At 40.0% G+C, this 17112-nt stretch overlaps 2 protein-coding genes across 7 annotated transcripts in view; both read left to right on the forward strand.

Annotated features, from left to right (window-relative positions):
- The window catches only part of TRERF1 (transcriptional regulating factor 1), a 101387-nt gene extending 94294 nt beyond the window's left edge, over positions 1–7093 (forward strand). For all 6 annotated transcript variants that reach the window (XM_083858608.1, XM_083858613.1, XM_083858609.1 and 3 more), the window contains 5 exons: positions 887–975; positions 1790–1903; positions 2593–2781; positions 3222–3430; positions 4071–7093. In XM_083858608.1, coding sequence (XP_083714734.1) covers positions 887–975; positions 1790–1903; positions 2593–2781; positions 3222–3430; positions 4071–4392 — 923 coding nt within the window. In that variant the 3' untranslated portion in view covers positions 4393–7093. The remainder of the gene's footprint in view (positions 1–886; positions 976–1789; positions 1904–2592; positions 2782–3221; positions 3431–4070) is intronic.
- Positions 7094–7887: 794 nt separating this feature from the next.
- Positions 7888–14659, forward strand: MRPS10 (mitochondrial ribosomal protein S10). The gene is made up of 7 exons (XM_083858327.1): positions 7888–7960; positions 10990–11048; positions 11158–11230; positions 12267–12406; positions 12883–12991; positions 14114–14203; positions 14473–14659. Exons 1-7 carry the CDS (start codon positions 7925–7927, stop codon positions 14557–14559), a joined length of 594 nt encoding a protein of 197 aa, XP_083714453.1. The 5' UTR covers positions 7888–7924; the 3' UTR covers positions 14560–14659.
- The last annotated feature ends 2453 nt before the right edge of the window (positions 14660–17112 follow it).

The following is a 17112-nucleotide window of genomic DNA, read 5'->3' on the forward strand; positions in this document are numbered from 1 at the left end:
TGTGTCATCAAATGTAAAGTGGCATACATGGGAATAAACAATTCAAGCCTTACATACAAAATCATGAGCTCTGTGGTGGTACTTCTCAATTAGAATGAAAGTTTAGGGTTGTAATGCTAGTTCTAAGAAGCAGTATGTATTTTACAACAGCTAAAAAAATAGTCAAGCATTATGAGGATAGAAAACATAGTGATGCCACTGTGAAGGTCTGGATCTTATGTGGACTTCTGTGTGCCTTTCTGGTCTTCTTGTCTTTATAGGAATGTTTTAGTACTGGAAAATGTTCAGAGGAGGGAACAGCAGTAATGATCAAAGGTTTGGGAGTGATAGAAAGGGCACGCAATTCTGAATAGCATGGGGGTGATGGTCAAGATTGGGTTCACTTTCTCCCCCACTTGAAGAATGAAGGGTCATCCAGTGAAGCTACTGGGAGCCAGGAAACAGAGAAAAGGAGGTGGCTCTTCATGCAGAGGGTCCACAATCTCTGAAACTCCTTGGCAAAGGACGTTTTGGGTATGACAAGTTTAATTGGTTGAAAGGAAGAGTGGCTCAGCACTTACATGGGTAGTTAGTAAATAAGCAAATTGCAACAGACTCAGGAAATCCCCTGCGCTCAACATGGTCAGAGGTTAGGAAAAATTAGAGAGAGGCATTACATTTACTTGCCCTGATCTTACTGTTTCTGAGGCAGCTGCCTGTCACCGCTGAAGGAGACCAAATACTGGTTAGATGGACTTCAAGTCTGAGTCAGGACACTCATGCTTGTATTTGGGTAGCAGCAATCACTCACATGTGCTTGAGACTTCCTGGTTCTCATTTCAGATACAGCATCAACATAAAGATGGTGAGTTTTTATCATTCATAATGATATCACTTTCTTTTTAAGGCTCTGACAAATGGACACATCAAGAGAGGAGACTGTTCAAAGAGGCATTGTCCACCTACAGCAAAGATTTCATATTTGTACAGAAAATGGTATGGTTATTTCTGTTCCGTCAGTTGCTGGGTTTTTTTTCCTTTTGCTCTATTCTGTTCGTCTTCATTTTCCCTCCAGTGCCAGACCAGCTGATAGCAGGCATAGAAGCAGCAGTGGTTACAAGAACACCAATAGGAGTGGTATATTCACTGGGTATACCTGTGCATTAGATACCAGTAAAAAACAGTTATAAATAAATAAAAGTTGTTCCTGTTGTTATTACATGTGAAAGTTTTCACACCTGGAATCCAAGTCATGGTATTTTATGTGTGGGACAAGTATGGTTTTCCATTGTCGTCTCCGGCAGTTTGTTACAAAATACCAGAATCACTGGCATTGAGCCTGGTGCCAGAAAGGGATGAAACTGGTTAATAAAGAGAAAACATGTTTGGGCTTACTTTTCATGTTCTTCCACAAAGCAGAAAAGACAAGGTTATAAATCTCAGGGCACAATACCTTACTTGTTAGCTCAAAGGTGGAAAAATATGTGGGTTTATGTGAGTCAAGTCTTAATTCCTAGATTTCTCAGTGGTACTGTACAAGAGTACATTCTGAGTCATTTTGTCTGGAATTTAGAGAATCCCAGAGAAATCTACTGAAGTTGAAAAAGTCAATGCAAATGTGACTGAAAAAAAAAACTAAAAAGAATGGTTCTACAGAAGTATTTCTGTTGTAGTCAAACTGCTTTTTTTTTTTTTTCTTTTCCATTTGAATGTCTGAGGAATAAAGCCTACCTCTTGGAATATATTAAAATTGTGCTGGATGAAAGCAAAAAATTAAAGCTGGACTATTTCTGCAATTCCTTAACTACAGGTTAAGTCTAAGACAGTTGCACAATGTGTGGAATACTACTACACCTGGAAGAAAATCTTGCGTTTGGGACGGAAACACAGAACGCGTTTAGAGAAGAAACGAGATGAATGCATGGTAAGTCTGAAACAAGATGAAAAAGTTTAACACTTGATAATTTTTGTTTGTTCTGTTTTGAGGAGGAAGTTGAATTAGGTCACATAGGTATCTTCCAACAGAAATTATTCCATAACTCTAAATTATGTTCTGTATGAACATTTTGTGACCTCAGCTACACCAAGATTTGTGTGGGTGGCCTGCAACCAGATGAAAGTGCATTATCTAACTGTAGTTCAGGGAAACCTCTGTAAATTATGCCTGTACCCATGTGTGCTCCTAAAGGCTGCTTTAACATTCCAGTACAAATACCACTTGGGATGTGTTGGTTTGAGGGTTGAGAGTTTTTTTGGCTGGTTGTTTTGGAGTTTTGTTAAATTAACTTGACTACAAGTACAGCATGCATGGCCTTTCTGATGGCAGGAGCACAGCACTGCACCTGGCAGCTGTAGATCTTTGGAGCCACAGCTCCATAATACATGTGGAGGCTGTCTTGAGCACTGCAGAGAAGCTTTATGTGCTATAGCTTATCCATTAAGGCGTGGTAGCATCAATAAGACCAGAAGTCCATTCAGGATGGGAAGAAATACTGATACTAGGAAGCACACTTGACTAAACGACATGCTGCTTCAGAACTACTGTCCTACTATCTGGTGCTGTCTGTCTTTGACCATATTTCTAGTGTTCCTTTAATGCACTATCTATTTTAGACAAGTGGAGAAGAGGAAGTGTTAGAAGAAGATGAGGAGATCGAAGATGACAGAAAGGAAGAAAGGGAAATGCAGAAGTCACCTGACCCACCAGCAATCTCTCTTGTTGGACCCATAGATCTACCTGCCGTTCAGGGTCTTTCACTGTCTTCATCCTCCTTCATCTGTGAAATGCCAAACTGTGGTGCTGTATGTGTGTTTGGTATATTTAAGGGGGAGAGGGTGGTGGTGGTGGGTCATATGTGTAAACTACTGAATTGTGATTTTGACTGCTTTTAGTTTCCACCTCACAAAATATAAGCAGTTTGATCTGTACAGAAAACTGAATTCTGATATACCAGTTAGAAATATGGCAACAGCTCCAATTAGGTTACACAAGTTTAATAATAGGATAGCTCACTGCTTTGTTTTATGGTGACTATCTTCAACTCTAGTGGGATACTGCTGAAAGCAAGCACCATTTGAGCGAGTAGATGGTGAATATTGGACGTGTACGCTCGTTCTGTTGTGATATGCATCTAGCATCCTACTTTCTGCAGTTCCAGTGTTTTCTTGTGATTTCTTGGGGTTTATTTTTTTGTGTGTGTGTTGTCTTTTTTCCCCCTCCCCACCACCCTGCTCCCTGGCAGGTGTTCAGCTCCCGACAGGCGCTGAATGGCCACGCTCGCATTCACGGAGGTACGAACCAGGTGACGAAGACGCGCTGCCCCATGGCCGGCACCAAGCAGAAATCTGGTACGCAGAGCGGATACTGCTCCATCAAGAGCTCACCTGCCCACAGCACAACAAGCGGCGAGACCGACCCAACAACGATTTTCCCTTGCAAAGAGTGTGGCAAGTGAGTGTCTGCAGTGCAGCATTGCCGTTGCCTATTAAGAGTCCAGATCAGCAGTGCTGTGAAAAAACTTTGCATTTTGCTCTGTCTTGAAAGTAGTTTTCCCCCTAGATGATACATCCTCTTACCAAAACTGTCAGTTAGGTTTGCAAGACATTTTGGATGTCCCCCGCTGTATTTACTCCTATTTTCCACTTACCTGCTATAATATCTACATATGACATTCCAGTTTCCTGCTTCATCACAGACTTGGATGTGATAGTGGGCAACTTTTTCTGTGTTTCTGTGCTTGAGTTTGTCCATCCTAATGTGGTAATCCTTCACTTTTTCCTTGTTGTGCAAGATGATTGTGAAACTGGTAGAGGGAAAATTAGGATGTGCATAGATACTGAAGCAGGTGTGGGAGCTACAAACTACCTCTGGCAAAATCAGAATAGGCCATTTTGATACCATCAGGATGTATAAATCCGGTAATATGTCCCTGAAATTCGCACCATGGCATTACAGACTTCACTGACTTCTATTTCAGGACAAGGAAGCAAATGTACTGATAAGTTGTTGAGTCTTTTTTGGCTCATTTCATCAAAAAGCAGTGCATTTCAATCTGATTTTTTTTTTTTCCCTTTTTTCCTTTAAAATTTAGGGTCTTCTTCAAAATCAAAAGCCGCAATGCTCATATGAAGACTCACAGACAACATGAAGAACAGCAAAAGCAGAAGGCTCAGAAAGCTGCTGTGGCAGCAGAAATGGCAGCCACTATTGCAAGAACTACTGGGCCAGCTGGGCATAGTTTGATCCCCCTGGATCACATGAGTTTGGTTAAACATGTTGAAAATGTTGGTGACATTGATGATGATGTTGTTCCGGATCTGGGTGATGTCATGGAAGAGAATGAAGTCATGGATGCTGACCTTTTACTGGATGATGAAGATCCAGATCTACTGCAGGATGATGCTGAGTTGTAAATAAAGTTGTTTGATAGACAGCTACTGAGCACACCCTGAATGGATCAATCAGGAAACCTGGACTGCTTGTTTATTCCCACTGATTGTAAACTACCTGTTGAAAAGTATAATTCTTTTATCCAGGTCTAGAAAAAAAATTCTGCTTTTTTCCCTTTTTTTTTTATTAATTTGTGTTTTGGGGGAAGAAATAAATAATTGGTACAAATATTCTTATAAGGTGTTTTTATCTGAGCTCTTTTTGCTGGTAATTTCCAAGGCTACTAATTACAGAAGTTCATGGTTCTGCTATCAGTTCCTACCAGATGGTCCTGGTAGAATCTTTAGTCTTTAACTCTTCCAAGTTTCATTTTACCCCAATTACAAGAATAATTTTCACACACTTCTGATGAAACACTTTTTTTGCCTATATTGGATCATTTCCAGCATCTTCTAGAGAGTAAATGTCATCTCTCTTAAAGATATCATTACATTATTTGTCTTTGTGCTGCCATTTCAAGCGAGATGGAGGAAAAAAAAATCTGGTTTAAGTGCAAAGGAGTTAGTAATACGGCAGTTCATTTTCAATTCTGTCTTGGTTACACGGGGCATTTTAGACCTTCCATTTTAGCAAGGTTTTGATCTGCTGATTTTAAAATTACCTAATTTCAAGGATTGAAGAAGGAAAATGATTGTTCTGTGGTTCACATCCTCTGATGGGAACACTGCCTTGGCAATCAGATTGCACTGGAAATATTGTCTCGTGACAATAAATCACACTGTGGAATAGCCATCTCGGTGGTTTTAGGGGAGCGTGCGCTTGAGCAGTGCTCGCTCTCTCACCAGGCAAACACAGGGAAGCATTCTTGCCATTGGAAAAGAGACTGATATGCTTTCAGCACTTAGGTATAATGTGTTATTCTTGTGCCATTTTCAGTCCTCTTCATTACATCAAATTCAGCTGTTGTTAATTTATTATAAACATGCTGCAAAGGTGAGTTGATGTCGCTGTTTAATGACCATTTCTCCTCCCTTAGGTTCAGGTCTACATGCTGGACACCTGACACAGTTTATATAAATTTAGATTTGGTTCTCTGATTAAACAGGATATTGAAAGAATTGTACATTGAAGAATAAAACAATTAAGGAAGAAATGGAGTTAGGTTGAGTGGACCTTAAATTACAGAATGGTGACTGCAGAGCTCTCACAGGCAGCAACGCTGATTTTCTTGTGAATTTTGCACAGTAGAGGAGTATTGTTAACTTTATAAAATATTTTGTAAGGCTTATTTCAGATCTTCCAGGCTTCAGGTTTGTTTGGGATTTTTTTATGGGTTGGGTTTTATTTTATTGGGTTCTTTTGGCCATATTCCTAATTTTTTCACCAGAATCAGAGGGATGGTGGGTCTTATTTTCTACGTGTTATCCTTGTTTAACTATGCAAAATGAGCATAACTCACGGCACTTTTATAGGAGAGTCACCGGACCACACAAGTTCAGAACCAGTGGGACCCCCCTGACAGAGAGAGGTGCCTTCTCTGTCAAAGCCAAATACGTGAAGCCAAATGACCTCAAGTTTCTACTTAAGGTTGAATGTTCTGATACTAAAGAACAACCCTTCAGGAGAATGGAAATAACTTCTCTGTTTCTGGTTAGTGAAGTTCCTGTGTACGTGGTTGTTTTAGTGTCCGGGGGGGCGTTTCCAGAGGTTTTTGCAGTAGGATTTGACCAGTGGGTGGAATTTCACTCCTGTCACATAAGAGGTGAAGTTCTCAGTCATTGTACCCCTGAGCTTCAGGAGATCAGGCAGCACAGCAGCCTTTTGTTTCCCAACCTGCCTCTCAGCACATTCCCCAGCAGCTCTTGTCCAAGCTGTGACATTTCATTTTACAGGGGCCATATGCAACCCAGGTTCAGCAGACCAGGTGTTCAGCTGTGTACCACCAGCGAGACCCTCTGACAAAAAATCTCATAGATGGTGCAAGTCTTCATGGTTTGCCAAGTGGAGGCTTTTGTGGGCATTAAAACGTGTTGGCTTTCAGAAACCTGTTAGAAACAGCCCAGCAGAGTCTACTCTTCCTCTCCCAAGCTTGCATAATTTTGAACTTTTAAGGAGCTTTGTGAGAAAGGCTCTACACTGGAAAATGGACAGGTTTTCAGGTTCCTGGTGGTTAAAAACTGTTAAAGCAAAATGATGATTGAAATCGGAGTTCTGCTTGAAGAACTGAGTGAAATACAGTAGAAAGTTAGGGGCTTGATACTGAAGAGCAGCTCTATATTAAAAAATCTACAGTGGCACTTTTTTAGTAACAAGTGGACAGGACCTGTGCTAAACTTGGTATCTATAAATACATATGCATACATATATGCCTGGTTAAGTAACATTAATTGGGTCCTGTTTTATTGTACAGCCAAGAATATAATAGAACAACGATAACCAAAGAAGTTATTCATAAAGGAGAAAAAAAAAAAAAAAAAAAAAAAAAAAAAAAAAGAAAGAAATGCACATTTCCTAAGCAGTACATGATTTAGGCATCAAACATTGACTTTGTCATTATTAAGTGTTGCACTGGCTGATATTAAATGTGCTGTTCTGCCTATTTGTACGTGAGTTGAACATAGTTTTGTTTCAGAAAACCTTTTTCTTGCTGATGGTTGATGATGGAAAACTATTCAATATTGGATCTAGTCTTCTTTGATAAAACCTGTACATACAGAAAACATATTTTATGAGAAAAAATCTTATTTTCAATATTTAACTGTTATTTTATTAGAAGATGGTTGTGTAAATATTTTAGGCGTTTTAGTGTAAAAAAGCGGACTGTAATTTTAGGTGGCAGAGGAAGTAACAAAATAAAAAAAAATATATACATTTGCTAGAGCTTGTGATCTATGCTGGTTTCAGGTTCCCATTGTTAGCATTTGACTTGCACAGAGCTTAATTTCAGATTAATCTCACTCTACATTGCCTACCTGGTTGTGTATATTTAAGGATGGTTTAGTGGCATAAATTAGTACTTGTTTATTTTCCCCACTCCCTTTAAAGATGTGGTACCGATCAGATATTATTAACCGCTATTTGTATGTGTAAAAAGAAAGGGGTTTATCTGCCATTTCCACTCATTTTTATATTTCGGTAAAACACACTCGGACCGGTTTTGCTCTAACGGGCTTGTATCCCTTTTAAAAAATATTTTTAAGAGCGGGGAGAAGTTTGAAAACTAGGGTTCGTGTAATTGATTTTGCTTTTTTTTTTTTTTTTTTTTTTTTTTTCAAAGGATTCCTTGCTAGAGACCAGGACGGGGAGCGCCTGTGAGGGGCCGCCCTTGGCGGGAAGGGCTGAGGGGGAGCCGGTGGCGCTCGGGGGCGGCGGGAACCGCGGTGGGGAGCCGAGCCGGGGGCTCGTACGGCTCCTCCGGCACCACGAGGGTGCCCGGCTGGGCTCCGCACCCCCGAGCGCTGCCCCGCGGCCGGAGCCGCCCCAGCGGGGGAAGGAGATGCGGAATGAGGCCGCTCTTCTCCTTCCGGGCCATGGGGCGGGCGGGGCGGAGCCAAGATGGCGGCGGGGTGGCTGTGGCGGCGCCTCTGTCAGGTGCGGGGTGTGCGGGACAGGGGACGCCCGAGCCGCTTCCTCCTCCTCCTCCTCCTCCTCCTCCTCCTCCTCCTCCTCCTTTCCCTCGGCGTCTTCATTCCTGAGGGGAGTGGGAAAAGGGGAGCGTGGCAAATGCTGTCCTTAGGGCTCCGGGAGGGTTGGGGCTGTGTCTGTGCACGCCATCATCGCCTGGCGGGTCCTCAGAACACTCCTCCCCGCAGTTCGTCCGGGTGGAAGGGACAGTGGAAAATTGGTGACTTGGGTTTGGAGGCCATGCGCTAGGCGAGTTTCTAGTCTTAAAAGATGCAAAGCTTGGAAGTTACAATGTAAAATAATAGGGAAAGCGTTTTGCACTGGTGATGTTTGCTAGTTGGGGCTTTAAAGCAGTGATTGCTTTCTCTCAAACTGAGGAAATTGGATTTTCTGAAGCCCTAAACTATTGTGTGTATGCAGTGTGTTCTGGACTTGCTTTTCATGCGTCTGTCTCCCGCTGACACTTAAGAGGCTCTCGGCCAAACAAAAATAAGGCTATTTTGCACTAGGGGAGGGAATTATGTTTTGTGCAAAGTCTTGGTTCTGTTATGTTTCAGTCTTTGAGTGTCATTTCCACCTTCTGTAATGGCCATTAGCAAGAGCATGTCATTAAATCAGACAGGGAAGCTGTTCATGAATTCCTGCCCACTGAATGCCACATCTGCCACCTGAGGTATTCTGTGTATCATTTTGTCAAAACTTGCATAGAGCACCTTTAACTTAATGTTACAAAAACTTTTGACTTGATACAAATCTGCTTAATTAGCAACAAGGGGAGGTGGCATGTGGTTGGAATAAAATGCACAATCACAGAATATTGGAAAGGCTGCAGACCTTAGTGTGTGGGATAGAACTACTGCTTCATCAGGTTTCGTTTTATTCATTTGTATTGCATGAAGACTGGCATTTTGTGTCTAAACCCACATACACTATGAGTGCATATATATCTTTGCATGCAAATAATAAATCCTTATTACCAGGTCAGGGAGTTATAAGTAAAAGAATACATACATAGACTGCTACACACACGCATAAAAATGCCCAAAACAGATAAAAAATGCAGTTATGGTTACAGTTAACAGCCTTACATTTGTCGTCTGGGGTCAGATTCTGTGTCATGTACCTTGCACAAACAGCTTAAGCCCTGCACTGAACAGTCTTTTATGCTCATGGGCCTGTCTGCTTCTGAAGTGGTGCCAGGTGGCTGATACTGTACTTCATGTTGGTATTGCATGGGAAGAGGGCAGCATTCTGACTTCAGGGAGAGAGAATTGAGGTGCAAATGTCAACAGAATTTTGTCATAGACTCATAGGCCTGGTTTGGAAGGGACCTCAATGACATCTATTTCCAACCCCTGCCATGGGCAGGGACACTTTCTGCTGGATCAGGTTGCTCAGAGCCCCATCCAACCTGGCCTTGAACACTTCCAGGGATGGGGCATCCACAACTTCCCTGGATGTTCCAGTGCCTCACCACACTCACAGTCAAGAATTCTTTTCTAATATCTAATCTACCCCTACTCTCTTTCAGTTTGAAGCCATTTCCCCCGTCCTCTCTTTATGTGCTCTTGTCTCTCTATTTTATTAGATGTCATTAGACAATTACTGGCTATATTTCATTGCTTTTAGGTATTAAGGCTCAGGTAGTTCTTACCATAAACTTTGAAACTTTCTGAATAATCATCAACTACAGTGACAAATATTCAGTGCTCCTAAAATTGCCTATTTTAGGCACTTAGAGAATGTAACAGCAGTGCTTCTGTGAAGATCTGGGTTTGAAAGGATTGCTTAAGGGGAGGCATTTGTAGCATAGTCAGCTTTGTAAACAGAAATCTCCCCTGCCTCTTCCTGCAGTCATCTTCTTTATTGGAAGCAGCATTTGTAGGATAAATTGTGACTGAGGCAGAATTACTTCAGATAACAGCTCTGCTCACTGCTGCTGTATAATGAATGTATGATGTGTACTGGAAAAGCCTGGGGACCTAGTGGCATCATAGAGTCAGTTATGCATATCCATGGGCAACTACAGTAAGAGTACCTGAAAAAGTATAAAGTCTGGCTGTTTTCTGATGATTTGATTAGACAGTCACCTGTATAACTCTTGGGTGGGGAATCTATCTTCTCTCTTAAAGCTATGACTCCAGCACATGCCAAAAAAAATCATCAAGGGGCAAGATAAGTAACTAATTTGGCTTCAGCATTGTGCTGCAGTCCTGAAGTTCTGTTAAGCAATAGTTCCTTCCCCACCCCCCTGAGCAGTCTATAACTTTGCCAAATTAAGAATTAGTGGAAGGAAGCTAGAAGCCACAGAATGTTCAGAAAGGAACAATTATTCTAGTATGAAAGATAGTAATGTTATGTGATGAACAACTATATTCCTTTTCTAACACAGAAAATCATGTTATCTTTTAAACATGGTTCATTTACTTCTAAGAAGTATTTATATTTAAATGTTCTCTTCAAAAGAACAAGTGTTCAAAATCAAAAGGTACTTTTTTTTCTGAAAAACCAGTAAATTTCCAGTTAAATTCACAGACTAAATTTTTTTGCATTTGCAGGACACTGTTTTCAAATGCTCTTTTAAGTCCTACTTAGGCTTGTCACTTGACAAAACTTATATATATTGTACCATGAAAGTAAAACTAAAGAGAAAACATTATTGTGTATAGAAATGGCATCCAGTGCCACAAAAATACATTTTTCTGTTAAAAATATGCTTTGTGATTGCTATTCAGGAGCCTCAATAGTAAGTGCATACTGTTACTGTGCCCCTAATGTGCTTCTTTTTTTAGGTGCTATTGTGTACTGAAATACATTTCCATGCTCCTGTTTTCCTGTGTTTTCCAATGGAACAAACTTCCTAATTTGTCAAATCAGTGCCTAGGAATGTGCAGTGCTTTGGTGTTCAAAAAAGTAATCTTTAAGAAACCTATATTAACTGTCTGCTTTCTGGTTTGGGGTAAAACCCCACAACATAACCTATCTGTTTTATACAGGGATCAGCTTTTCCTGTCAGTTATGCAAGCAGAATTATGCAAAAGCAGTATCTTCTTCCGTAAGTGTAACAGCCCCTCCTCCTTCCTCTGCTCCTTCATACTCCCTGATAAAATAAAATCCAACTTTAACAACTTAATTTATGCTTTTTCCCATGACTGTTTTTCTAGGAGCTCCCACTTGATGGGAGCACGGCTGGCTGGATCCCATGGTGACACACAGGAGCCTAAGACTAATCCTTTGGTGAGTGTTCTGTAACACTGTATTTTGTATATTATCTTAGTCATAAAGAGGACATCCAGAAAAACTTGAATTCTTTTCTTGCAGCTTTTTCAAGGTCTCTCTTAGTGATGTCAAATTTGTCATAGAGAAAGAAATAATTTAGATTATTGGGATTTGAGATCTTCTGGTTTTGTTTTTTTTTTTTTTTCTTGCAACAAGATTTCTGTAGCTCACAGTTGCCTCTCAGTAACTTTCCTCTTTTTCTGTGCAGCTGTAACTCTATGAAATACCAACTTTTTGGCCATATTCAGTTCAATGCCTGAGGCAGCTTTAGCAGCTTTTTGCCAGGGCCTTCAGAAACATCTGACAAGCAGTATTAGATCCACAGTGCTGATCCAGCCTTGCTGCTGTGGCTGGTACATGCTGGATTTCTTGTGCTAAACTGCCTGGGAGTGAACCTCTGGGAAAACTAGCACTTCTGCACTCATTGAGGCTCTTCCAGTTGATCAGCAAGCCCAGACCATCAGAAATTGAAGCTCTAACTGAAAGTCATAAACTTGCACTTGTAGAAACGTGAAGGATAATACACCTGAGGAAGATTTACTGTGTTTAAAGTAGTTTCAGAGCTGACTTAGTAAAGTGAGTATTCTGGTTGCTGTCCATAATGTTGTATTTAATTTCCATACCCAAGCAAACTCTCAGGTCTTAGCACGCTGTTATATAAAATACAAATATTGCTCCAGACTTGGTTCAACAATGAGTTTTGTCCTTGCTGTTGTTAGTGTTATCCTTATATCTATCTGGCATTCCATTTTTGGATGAAGAAATTTTACGTAAATGTTGAGAAATTAGCTATCTCTTCACACTTTGCCTTCCCTAGTAGAGTGAGACCTGTCAGTCAGACTCTGTTAGATAAACTAAAATAAGCAGCACAACAGGTTTTGGGGTGGTTTTGCTCTTTAACAAATGGGGCATGTAAGCTAAGGAAATACACAGTGCATGCATTAATTAAGGAGAACACGGTATGGTAACTCTTGTCCTTTCTTCAAAAATGCAGGTATCTATTTCAGATGAGCCAGAAACACTCTACAAGAGATTGTCCATTTTAGTTAAAGGCCACGATAAAGCTGTGTTGGACAGCTATGAATATTTTGCAGTGCTTGCAGCTAAAGAACTTGGCATCTCCATTGAAAAAGTGTAAGTAACAGATCTGTAGAGTGGAGTGAGACGCTTCTTCTGTCATCTACTGTAGTTCAGGTCCTCTGCTTAGAAGTTTGGGGGTTTTTTTTAAGAAATGTGACATTTATAAGAAATCTGACATTTTTTTCTCAGATTATAGACCTAACACTTCTTTGATGGCAGGACAGTGACAAGAAAGCAGCAGCAGTTCTGCACTCAGCACTGCCATAGTGGAAGGGCTTTTTATCTACATGAAGGATACTGACAGTATTTTCAGTAGAGCTGTCAGTGCTGTAGCTTCTCTGACCCAATGCTGGTTAATACCTGAGTGTTAACCGTGCCCATGTGAGTTAATAACAAACTGCACCAGTGTTTCATATTTCCTTGTAGATCTTCTAAATGTCAAAAACAGATTTCAGCATAGTCTTTCAGATAAACTTGTACTTGTATCATCCTTTATGTAACGTGAAAATTTCTTTTTCTTCTTTGCTCAGAGATAAACCTCCAAAGACAATAGAACGATTTACAGTTCTCAAATCTGTACACATTTACAAGAAGCACAGAGTTCAGTATGAAATGAGAACACATTACATGTGTTTAGAGGTAAGAAAAAAGGAAACAAAATTGTTCTAAGTGCACAATTCAAAGACATTACTACATGCTAATGCACAAAGGAAAATGTTTTGGGGAGGAGGATGCAGGAGAATATTGGAAAACAGCTGACCTAGTTACATAAAATGCAAGGTGAATTATTCTGAATACACAGCCTACATCATTTTTGGACAAAAAAGTTTATCTTGACCATCATCTTAACAGCTGAAAAAATGACTAATAAAAGTAAGGTAGAATTGAGGGTTACCTTTATGTGTGCTATGCTCTTGGTCTCCAAAAATCATTGGGATGAGAGTTTTCTCAGGAAGGGAAGAAGAATGCAGCTAAATCATTGGCATTGCCAGTCCCTAAGGGTTCTTTTTTCTGTGAATTGGTTTGATGTTTTTGAGCAGACATACTTTTATCCTATGCAGCATCATGTGGCAAACTAAAACTGCATGTAGGAAATAGAAGAGAGGAAGCATAGACAAACCACCAGCTCTGTGGCCGATGACACAGACATCTGTATGGTTTAGAATGCAGCTGTGGTTGACTTTCTTAGAAGAAAGATTTACTGCCAGCATTTTGTGGCTCCTGGGTGTCTTACTGTATATTTGCACAGAGCTTAGCAAAATGGGACTTTAAGTCCCCTGACATGAGTGCAGTACAAGTGGCTGCCCACAAACCATAAGCACTATTTTTGCCTTCCAGGAAAAACTAAAAGATCAGTAATTCAGTGGAACCAGGAGAAACTAAAAAATCAGTATTTCAATGAAACTCAGGATTTACAACAGGTTTGAACTTTGGGAGTATAGAAAAGCTGGTGATTCTTGCATAATCTGTAATTAATTTTATCCAGTACCTGCAGTGTTAAGATCCACCACTTCCATGATAATCAATGCATGTGCTCCCAGGCAGCATGTGCAGCTCTGCAGAGTGAAGTAACTCTGTTATACTTGCATGAGGGTTGAGTACAGATGAATTGCTTCTGTGCAGAATTATTATGGAAGCTGGCTTCCTGTAAGATGTTTGGTCCCATAGCAAGGGCTAAAAAAGCTACAGCAAATTTTTCTTTTATTCTCTTTGAACTATTATTAATAGTAGTTCACTAAAAAAAAATTCTTTCTGTTTTAGTTAAAATACCTAACAGGCAGTACTGCTGCAGTTTACTTGGAATATGTGCAACGAAACTTACCTGAAGGGGTTGCCATGGAAGTGAAAAAGGTCAGTTTCCACCCCACATTATTAACTATTATGAGTCATGATACAAGTACCAGTAACTACTGAAGTCTTTAGAAAGTCAGCCAAGAAAATGGGTATAGTTTGATACAAAAATTTTCCAAAATATTGCATGGTAAAGAGGCTGAATTGCTTGGAAGAGCCACTAGGTGGCATTTTAAATCTGATTAATGCTTCAAACCAGAATAAATAAAGCAAAGTAGTTCAATGTTTACTGGCTGGTACAGTAAATTGTTGTTTTTCTTTCCTTTTAGACTAAGATAGAGAAAATACCAGAACACATTCAGAAACCTGTTTGGGATACACTACCTCAAGTAGAAGAAACTGAAATAAAGTCATGAACTGGTACTTGGCTCCATTAGTACTGAAATCCATTGCTCCTACCAACCTCATTTACAACTCATTACTCCATTGTTAAATAAAGGTTCTCTTATAAAGAAATTATATAAACTCCTGTTTCATCAAGTTATTCTTGCTCACAACTCCAGTACATGTAGACTGAACTGCTATAAAGTGAAGAAGTTTGACTGTTCTGTGATCAGTGACTATGGCCATTAATAATAAGCTGGTAGAAAGGTAAATTTAATTTTTACTTATATGTGTAAAAGTATATGTATGTGTACATAAATTCACTGTCTCCTTTTGATACTAGATGGCTTGTGAATGCTGAAATACTTGCAAATCCACTTCATATTTGTGTAATGTGTAATATTATGGATGCCAGATTGTGATCAGTTTATCAATTTTGTATAAACTAGTTTGTTGGATAAATTATTTCCTATCTTCTTTTCACCTGCTCATACCATATTTCTCCAGTTGTGCTTCCTGCCACATTTCTTAGCAAGTGCCAACAGCAACACTCCAACCATTGCTTTAGGTTTTGTCTCAAGCAATCTTCCTTCTGACTGACCAACTCCTCTGATTTTCAGTCAGAAAATTTGTAGTTGCAGTAAAAACCCAGTGCTTCATACCATTTATAGACATCAGAGTTTGAGCATGCTCTATTGTCTTCTTAAGAGTCAAACATCCAAAGTTTAAATGATTCCTGTCTGAATTACCCACTTCTGCATCCATATAGCAAAATTGTCGGGATCATTTCATTCCCTTAAACAAGGTGATGTATACCACATGGGATGTTCTGGGCACCACAGCAGAGCTGTGTGCTTCACAGGAATATGTATCTCCTCTCCTACCTTGCCAGAATTCCAGTTTGAATATGAAAGGAGTGATGTATGGAAAGGGAAGACATGAACTCCTCTCTTGCCTCTCTCTTTGGCACAAGCCATTGTTGTAGCTTACACATCTTTCTTTTCATTATCTCCACAGAAGTGCATACAATATAATTAAGCATTGAACTTTGTAAGCTATATATGACAGTCCATCGTGTAATTTACACTGCCTAGGTAACTTAAGGCAAAATGATTTGAAGTTTTAGCTCTCCATTCATGAATTTGGATAGAAAGGGTGTTGTTCCAATTAAAAACATACACTAAAATGAAAAAAATCTCACAAGGGAAGGGGCAAAACCAGAGGTGGAAAAGCAGGTATGAAGCAAAGCATGAAAGGGAGTTGCTGCGAGACAGAAGAGTGAAGGCAATAAGCCAGCAAGGAGGAATTTGTTCTGTTCAGATTAGTAGAGTTCTCTAAAATAAAAGAAGTGGCTTTTATAAACCATCTGTCTCTGGAACGTCATGCAGATAAAAGTGCTGGAGACACACAGGTAGCAGCAGCAGACTTCTGCTGACGGGCTTTAGTTGCGGTTGCTGACAGAATGGGGTCAGCAGAACAGATTTCAAATAATGCAAGCTTTTCTCCTTTCTTTTCTTTCCAGTATTATTGCTGGAATCAGAGATGCTGGTGCATAAGAAATCTGTAAAAAGAACATTGCTGGTGATATGTTACCATGTTAGCAACTAGGAGCTCCAGAGTGATTTTAAAGGTTCATTTAAAAAAATTTATTTAAATTTTTCAAGTGGAGAGATGTACTTTAAGAAAGAGATTATCATATATATAAGAGTGTTTACATTTCACTGGTCTGTGGGATATCACCATCAGTGCTGCTTTACTGCCTGTGCCTCACCACAGAGCAGCTGAGGTGTCATTTCCTGGGAGACACATCTTCTAAGATGCACATCAGTGGCACCACAACGTTTTAAGTAGTTTAATCCTAAACACCAAATACCGCCCAAGTACAATCCTTCTCACACAAGGAATGGGGAGGAGGGAGGAAGGAGTTGAGCAGAAAGAGGGAAACAATCCCAGGAATATCATTGGTTTCAATGGCAAATTGAAGTCAGGATGGAGAAAGGGAGTGAGAGTAGACTTCAAGCTACAGAACCAAATCTTCTAAGCTCCTAGAAAAACTTTCCTGTTCTGGTGAAAGGAAGTGTGAGTAAGTGGCCACAGAAGCAAGTGCTGGCATTCAGAACATCATAAAATAATGAGATCCATGCATTTTTAATTTCATCAGGCAATATTTAAAAAGCAGACTGAAACTCCACAAAGTAGTGTGAAATATCATCATAGCCAGAATTTTGGAGAGTGAACAAACAACAGTGGAGTCTAAACTACAGGCTTACTATCACCAAGACCCTATAATTTTCCCTTTTTAACACACAAGAATGCAATTCTCAAAGAGTTCCTGAGCTCTCCTGATTCAGCTCTGAACAGACTCTTGCTCTTCCTGCTGTCTCCCAAAGCCAAATTGTAAGTCAACAAGAAACAATTTTGCAACATAAAAATATACTGCCATTTTCATGTTCCTGACAGAAGTGGGATTGATTGGCAATATTTTTTTCTCTTACAGAGCATGGCTGCCAACTTCACTGAAAAACCCTGATAGTTGGAAATAGTTTATTTTAGTGTTGTTACATAACATGCTGGCTTTGACAGAA

This window comes from Zosterops lateralis (genome assembly GCF_965231275.1).
Source record: "Zosterops lateralis genome assembly, chromosome: 3".
In the NCBI taxonomy this organism is placed as follows: Eukaryota; Metazoa; Chordata; class Aves; order Passeriformes; family Zosteropidae; genus Zosterops; species Zosterops lateralis.

Bases quoted from the DNA above. Each gene is read 5' to 3' on its own strand.
- MRPS10 (XM_083858327.1), top strand. From the start codon at position 7,925: ATGGCGGCGGGGTGGCTGTGGCGGCGCCTCTGTCAG. The intron at 12,407-12,882 runs GTAAGTAACAGA...TTCTTTGCTCAG, and splicing joins GGCATCTCCATTGAAAAAGT to AGATAAACCTCCAAAGACAA. The intron at 14,204-14,472 runs GTCAGTTTCCAC...CTTTCCTTTTAG, and splicing joins TTGCCATGGAAGTGAAAAAG to ACTAAGATAGAGAAAATACC.